Consider the following 8,367-nt stretch of genomic DNA (forward strand, 5'->3'; position numbering starts at 1 on the left):
ATTGTGTAGTTGTACTGCTGTTTGGGTAAAGGACACTTAATTGGTAAACCTTTAACAAAGAGAGTCATCAATGAGCAGTTCAGGGAAGAAAACGAGATAAAATAATTCCACGAGTTCTTTTGAATTAGGATGACTGTGGTGTGGCTTGAAATTTATCACCTATTAGAAGGTAGTTCCTGACAATTTTGTAGAGACTTCAAGTTAATACAATTATTTAATTTAAAAAAACGTAACGAAGGATGGTATTGCCGGAAGTTAACTTGTGTGGTTGAATATAGATATAGATGATGTGGGTGACTTACATACAGATGACGAATATAAATGATACAATTTAAGCTCTGTCTCATAAGATAGCCATACTTTACACAGGCTGTAATGTTTTCACATCTAACTTAAGAAACTCCTCATTATTTCTAAACTTTGATTTCATATTCTGCTTTTTTTTTTTTTAATAGTAGCATCTTTGGAAATTCTTTTAGAATTACATTTGTCATGGGTATAAGGAATTTTTAGCATTCTTTTTCTTAAAGCACAAAGAACTAGTCTCCAGTTTTATGATTCACAGTACTTCTGAATGCTTTCTGGATAACTGTCGACATGGGAACATCTTATTTCCCACTAGCTGGTATTTATATGCTGAAGGCATATTGTTGCTTCACTAGAATCTGAAAGAATTATTGTAATTCTGTTAAAAGATGCCTCAGATGATACTCTTTTCTAGTCTTTCACAGTTCTTTATTGATAGTTCCTTAACACAACTCGCTCATTTAAAACAGGGTAGTGATTTTGGCTTTAAGTTTAAAGTATAAAAAGAATTAGAAGTAATAAAATGAATACCTTATACAGGTATCCTGTCTCAGTAGTGAGGAGATCAGAGTTTTCCTTCTACAAACGAATCTGAGTTTAGACCTTTTCCATAACACAGCAGGAGTAGTTCACAGGCTTGGGCTTTGGAGACAGACCCCAGGCCCCCCCACATTCTGGCTTGACCCCTCCCTGCTGGGTGACCTTGGGCAGATACTGTTGAGTGTCTCTACGCCCTTATTTTTCTCACTGGGAAAGCAGAGGTAATGCCAACAGTCTCCAAGAATCGTTTTGAGAATTTAAGTGAAGCATGTGAGGTGCTGAGAGTGCCCTGCGTGTGCGCCCTCCACGGTAGACGCAGTAACCGCACACAAGCAGGTGCTGTGCTCCGGGCTATCTTAGGAGTCCGTTGATTAATGCCAGTGTTGCTCCTGGGACTCAAAACCTTGTTTAACTTGGGAGCTGCCTTCCTGGTTGCCTAGTGAAAACAGTTTTCATGACTTCATGGTTTGTCTGATAGCTATTATCTTGTAAAAAGGGTTACTTTCAGAGTATTTGCCATGTGCCTAGCATAGTGGTGAGATAGACACTGTTTTACTTAATCCTCCGTCCATCTAAGGAGCATATACATAATAATGCTCTTTTACAGTTGGGGAAACTGAAACCCAGAGAAGTTAAAGAATAAATTGCCCAGGCTCACATAGCAAAGGAGTGATGGAGCCTTTCTCTTAACCATTATGGTGCACTATCTCTGTTCATCTTGCTCCCCCAGTGACTGGAATCTTCTCCTTTTCAATCCTTTCTCATGCTTGATTTGTTCATCTTTGTGACTTTATCACTGTGTCATGCACAAGACTTGTGAATGGTTAGAACATAGTGCAGTCCAACAAAGGAGTGGTCAAGAGATGGGGTGGAGGTGTTGATTGTTTAAGGGAGGAAGACTAATTTTTAACATCTCAGTGTATAATTTGGAAGGTATTTTTTAAGTAGTTTTTTAATTCATAAAATATTTTAAGTGTATACACAAATAACCTTATATCTACCACCCAGATTTAACAGGTGCTCTTCACATACTTTGCTTCCCATCTCCTGCGGTCTCTGTCATTGCTTGTCCTGAAGTCGGTAGTGTCCATCAGTCCCATGAGTGTGGAAGGACAGATGCGTAATGCATGTACTTTTTCACAAATATTACAAGCAGTAGAGAAATTAGATTCCTGTTTGTGTCTGACTGCTGAGGTACACATGTAAGAAGTCTTCTCAGACAGAGAGGAATAGAATAGACAAGTCTGATCATAATCAGTCCAACGGTGTTTGCACGTCTGTTCTTCCTGGGCACTGCATGGTATGGTCTCGGAAGGCTTTATTTCGCTATTACAGTCATAGTGACAGTTAACGAAAATTAGATTTCAAAATTCCAGCTTTTATGGTTAAGGTAAAGACTAGAAACTGATGATTCTCCTTCCCTGCTATTCCAGTATGTGTTCTTCAAGAAGCATGTTTGGAGAGATGCTCTGCAGCATTTTTTATATGCCTTTTTCCCTGTTGAAGGTGGACAGGCACGTGGATCTGCTCGAAGTTGCCCAGGAAACAGATGGCTTTTCCGGCAGTGACCTGAAGGAGATGTGCAGGGACGCGGCACTCCTCTGTGTCAGGGAGTATGTGAATTCTGCATCCGAAGAAAGGTACGATCTCTCAGATTTGTCAAACCCTTGTAGAGCTTTTAGGTTGGTTCATGTTTCTTTACAATACCCACCCTGCTTATGGACTCAAAGGTGGACTTGAATGAACACTTGCCCCAACTTTATTAATTGCCTTTTTTTCTAAGGGGAAGTTCTGAAAGTGAATTGGGGACGTGGGTCGTGGGGAGGCTCCGGAATGCAGAGAAAGAAACAAAAGCTGAATTTCTACCACACATCCGCAGACTGGGTCACAGAAGGCCGACAGGAGCTTAGGCTCGCAGCCTCTGCTAGGAGAGCAGGTTCTCCAACACTCCTGGCTTGTTTTGCACCTTAACTTCCTAATCCCATTTCCTGTTGTCTTGCAGGAATTTCACATGTAAATGGGGGTGATAAATGGGGGTAAGGGCCCTGGCTGGGGGTTAGACTTTAGCTTGTTGACATGACATGTTTACTAAGCAAAGAAACTGTTGTCACTGCAGCCAACTTCAAAGCAGGAGTTTGAGAAACCAATTCATACTCATGTGTTTCAGCAGAGACACTAGAGAACTGGAGTAAGTCAGCCCTAATGAACCACTTCTGAAAAGGCCCCTTGCCCTGGGCCAGCGTAGCTCTGCATCTCCTCAAAACACTGACCTTCTGACGGGTTGCTGTAACTCTTAGCAGACCGGTGTACTTCCTGGGCCTGTGGTGAATGAGTTCTCCACCTCTTGCCCTTTTGTTTCTCAGGCCCCCTCTTTCCTCCCCCCCTGAGGCTTTCACTCCACAGGAACTGGATTTGCCTCTTGTGCTGTGTTTTTCATCACAGCTCATTGCCATAGCAGGTGTGTCCCTTGGCGTAGAAAGGTTAGCTGGGTGTGCGCTAGTTCTGCACCTGCCTTTAGTGCTCCCTGGGGCCCTGTCAGAGAGACGCTCACTTCATTTACTTGTTGCCAGATTATCCAGCTCCCCTGACACTAACGGTGGGAATACTTTTGACCTCTGACTGTAGCCAAGAGTCTGCTTTCCACAGGTTTTTATTCTTGTGTGTAAGATAATGAGGAGAGAGGCAAAAAAACCCAACCTATTAATACATTTTGTGTGAATAAATTACATTACTAATGAAGGTCCTCTTTTTCTGCTGTCCTCAAAGCCTTTGAAAATTTTATATTTCAGTATGAAAAATCTGGCTGATAGACTTGGCTTATAATTTTTTCCCCAAGTGTATTTTCCAAAGTGTTGTAAATTATGAGGAGACATTATATATTATTATTAAAGAGGGGAGGACTTAGAGTGGTTGGTTTTTGTTAATAGCAAAGCATTCTGTTTTCAGTTTGTCACATGCTAAATATATACATGAATGTATGGCCATGAATGCTACTTGTGATTCCTTGATTGGAATTCCATTCCCGTTTAGATCAACCGCACACCTATAGCTAACATTTTCCCGTTACGCTAATACTCTGCCCGTGATTCTTAGTGTGCGGTGTTTGGTTTTCATTCCTACATCTCGAATGTGTATTTATGACCAGCCATTTTGGCCTCCTGCCTCCCAGTAGTCAGTGCTGCTTAAAAATCTCCCCAGACTTGCATCTGCATCGAGAATTCCTGGAGGAGTTCACATGAAGCGGTTAACTGTGGCTATCTTTGGGGGTCTTCTATGGGAAAGAGATGTCACGTTTTAATCTGGGTAGCATATTTGAGAGAGGTGTATCCCAAAGTCATTTGACTATCTGGTGGTTTTGTTTGCATTTTAGCCATGATGAGGATGAAATCCGGCCCGTGCAACAACAGGACCTGCATCGGGCAATTGAAAAAATGAAGAAATCAAAGGATGCAGCATTTCAGAATGTTTTAACACATGTTTGTTTAGATTAAGAGTAAAGATCATTTGTACAGTTCAGTGTGATCTAGTTCGATGCGCTCTCTTACCATCAGTGGAAATAGAATGAAAAGAGAAATGTTCTTCAGCCAGTGAGAGAGTTCAATGTTCCCGACACTGGTTTTATACTCTGAATTCTAAGTTATTGAGAAACAGTTGTTGTATAAGCGGTATTACTACTTGTCAGAAATCATGAGGAGGAACAGTTTGATCCAGCGCGAGTGGGTGCTTGTGTTTGACCTCTGTAGCCATACGTTGCAGCCTTAGAGCATCTAAGCTGGTCTCAAAGATGATTCACTGAGTCATTCGTGAGAAAGGGGGATGTGAGTGTGTGTGTGTGTGTGTGTGTGTGTATTAAATGTATATATTCACACATTTTATATTGATATTATGTAGATATGTTTGAATACGAAACTTTTTTTTACCCCAACTACTGAATCAGAAAGTACCAAACAGTATATAGCAAAACGAAGATTTATGGTTGTGTCTAAGGTACGGTGATTCAGCCATTTCCAGTTGTTTCCTTTGTTTCAGCTTTTTTTTTTAAGTCGAGCATCTCTCTGCAGTGGAGTAGTTGCAGTCGGCCCCATCTCCGTTTCCGGATGTGTCTCTGCTATTATGGTATCAGGATAATCAAATAAAAATACTTGTTCAGTGATGAGCATTGAATGGTTGTCAGGCAGTCGTGTGATCAGGACGGATTTCACATGGATTTCACCTCCTTCCGGCAGCACACTGAGTAGAGATGTGTTTCAGATCGATACCCCGACACATGGATTGGAAGCCTGGCCCATGAATGGCTTTGAAACACCACGGTGCCATTCAGCACGTGTATGTGACTGTCCTTTTTTCATTTCATGGGACATAGTTCTGTTGTAACCATGGTTTTTTAATGTTATTTTAAAGTTGTATGTTCTTTAATTATGGTCAGATATAATTTGGTCATCAAAAATGAAATGATAGTCTAAAACAAGTAGCTCTTACTAAATGTGCTAAAAATACTCATTTTGTAACTTTAATTTTTACAGTTTTCTTAGCATATTATAAACTGTGCCCTAGTTAGTACAGATATACACATCAGAATCTCCATATTGTATCCGTAGTCATTCGATGCTATGTGCCCTACATATGAAACTTTTTTTTTGTCCAAAATTTCACTAACCAGAATTCTGTTACAGGCACTTAAACACACCGCATGAGGAGAATGGCGCAATATGATCTTGAGGTGCCTTCTGTGAACCATCTGAAAGATTAAATTATGCTTCATATAGTTTTGTTTTTATTGTATTTATTTGAAAACTCTCAGTCTTCATTCGTGAGTTATTGGATTAATTTATTTGATAGGATGTCTCTCACAGAACCTGTTGGAGCGTTTACTCTGTTGTGCTTTGAATGACGGGTGGGGTAGAGGCTACGGCAGAAAGCAAGTCACGAACAGGGTGACAATGATTGAAAATTGGCTGCAAAACACAAGATACCAAAAATAAAAAGTTTCGTCTCCATTTTTAATGACTATATTATACTATTATTTTATAAATATGTAATAAAGAGGACCCTCTTTATTAATTTTTCTCTACTTCTTGGTCTTCTTCAGGTATGTAACATTTTCTGGGTTGTTTTTAGTGTATAAACCTTGCCCTCAGAATGTTTTATCTCGCTGTGTAGCTTTCACACGTCTCTGGCGTACATTCTAGTATCCAGTCATTATTGTGTCTCAGCAAGGAGTTCAGTAATGATTTGATTTTAATCTGATGGCATATTGATTCAAAATAAGAGGATCTGTCTCTCGTGTCCTTTCTTAAATTCAGAATATCCAGTAGTATAGTTGCTAAGTTGATCATGGTTTTAATCACCGAAGGAAGTTAGAGACACTAATCCCATCAACCGTGACTCATCTTTAAGGCCTTAAAGTAATCAAGGACACTTTTTTATATCCCTCTGAAGAACTTTTAGTGTTCTATAATCTGTGCTTGCTGCAGACATGCATTTGACACGGGTAGTTGGGTGCTGGGTTCTGGGGTATTCCCTTGTGGGTGGCAGTTCCGAGTACCAGCTGTGGAGTGGAACAGCCTGGGTTCAAATCCAGGCTGCCCGTTAACCAACCCTGTCCTGGGCACTAGTGACCTACAGCACCACGCCCAGAGCAGTGACTGCTCAGAAGGGGGCGCTCACGTTATCAGTTGTGTTACTTTTGCACACCGATTACATCACTGTTGGCCGAACTACATTTGTGAGCATCCTCTATGCTTCCGGAATCCCGAGGCCTGTACTCTGGGGCCTGAGATGGAAATGACCACCCGTGTGGTATTTCTCTAAAAGCCTCATTGTTGGAAGACTTCTGGTAAGTCTGGTGTGTCTCAAACTATTCCCAGGCGTTTTTGTGTAGAGTTGAGTAACTCGGGATTTGAAGCAGTTCAGTATCTTTATGAATTTCCCTCGCTCCTACCTCTCCGCTCCCAACTGCAGGGCAACCCAGGACCCACCACACTATCAAGAGCTGGGTTGGGTTAATCTAAATAATGCATGTGGGCCTTAATAAGCTACCATTACTGGGTGGCTGCAACTTCTAAGGGTTGGCGTTAACGAGGATGTCTCAAGCCTTGAGTGCCTCTTATAAAAATGGCAGCATTCCTTGGTAGGAAGTGCTTTTACTGGAATTGTGCTGTTTGTCGACAAATGTTACAATTTTCTTCTGGATAAGGAAAACAAATTGGATGATGTATATTTTATAATTCTCTTTTTAGCTTCTCTTAAGGTCAGAATATTGGATAGAATTCCAATATGCAGATCACATATCCTGCCCTCAAAGCCGTAGAATCATTCCATTTAGAGCTGACAGAAGTCCGCAGAGGGCCTTCGTTATTAAATTTGTTGTAGATTCAGGCATCAAACAGAGTTCACCGATCTTGTCAAAAGTTAAAGCTCTCTTTACATGTATAGGTGGAAGTTCTGTGCTCCCCTCACGTTCACGAAACTGCAGAGAAGACAGATGACACAGATGCCAGATGAGATCAGACCTAAAGGAGACCGGTTAGCAATGTAAGAACGCAACCTCCTCAGTCACACCGGTGCTAATGTTAACACTGTTACTGCTAACAGAGCATAAGGGCTCATCGCCAGAACACGGGAATGGGAGCATGTGTTTGTGATTCATATTTAGAGTTAGAATCACTCTGCTTGGGAACACTTGTAAGTACAAGCTTTTGTGCTGGGAGCTACGGTTGCAGTGAATGTGAATGCTGGTGTGGAATGTATCAAGGATCTGAGTTTGTGAATCCTGACGGTTCAGTTTTAAAACTAGAGCACAGTGTTGTCTGCCGGAGATGCGTCGCTTGCAGAAATCCTGAGAATGGCTGAGGTGCTCAAATAGGGGATAGTGATCCATGGTCCAGTCGAGCAAATTCCTTTGCAGACGTGTGTGAGGGAGCCAAGCATTGTCTACAGGGCCAGAGTCCTGGTCTCGTACGAGTACCCGTTGGGGTCCCACTGCAAACAGCTGACTCCAGCAATAAAGAATTTATTTGAAGGATATGAGGAGCTAGCTCATGAGCTCAAAAGGAAGTTCAAAAACTGGACTTAGGACAGAAAGCTCCCGAAGGTTTTGTAGCAGGAATTGCTCAAGGATCTAGCTTTTATTGCTCTACTGGATTAAATGAACCCCATTTATCTTTATTTATTTATTTACTTATTTTTTAAGATCTTATTTATTTGACAGACACAGCGAGAGAGGGAACACAAACAGGGGGGAGTGGGAGAGGGAGAAGCAGGCTTCCTGCGGAGCAGGGTGCCCGATGTGGGGCTCAATCCCAGGACCCCGGGATCATGACCTGAGCCGAAGGCAGACGCTTAACGACTGAGCCACCCAGGCGCGCCCCCCCCATTTATCTTTAAATTGCCCCATTCTTGAATCCTGGAAGTGGGGGTGCAGACCCCAGGGAAAACCACTGCCCGCGGTCCTGGAGCTCTGAGAGAGGGGCCCTCCAGGAACCCTGGCTTACATGGTTGGAGAGCAAGACTAAATGCAAA

General features: G+C 41.9%; 1 protein-coding gene across 3 annotated transcripts in view; it reads left to right on the plus strand.

Moving 5' to 3' along the window:
* Positions 1 to 5,611, plus strand: part of ATAD1 (ATPase family AAA domain containing 1) — a 54,092-nt gene extending 48,481 nt beyond the window's left edge. For all 3 annotated transcript variants that reach the window (XM_032430281.1, XM_032430282.1, XM_032430280.1), the window contains 2 exons: positions 2,353 to 2,486; positions 4,217 to 5,611. In XM_032430281.1, the coding sequence (XP_032286172.1) occupies positions 2,353 to 2,486; positions 4,217 to 4,337 (255 nt within the window). In that variant the 3' untranslated portion in view covers positions 4,338 to 5,611. The remainder of the gene's footprint in view (positions 1 to 2,352; positions 2,487 to 4,216) is intronic.
* The last annotated feature ends 2,756 nt before the right edge of the window (positions 5,612 to 8,367 follow it).

Source organism: Phoca vitulina, unplaced genomic scaffold, assembly GCF_004348235.1.
Source record: "Phoca vitulina isolate PV1807 unplaced genomic scaffold, GSC_HSeal_1.0 scaffold43, whole genome shotgun sequence".
Taxonomy (NCBI): Eukaryota; Metazoa; Chordata; class Mammalia; order Carnivora; family Phocidae; genus Phoca; species Phoca vitulina.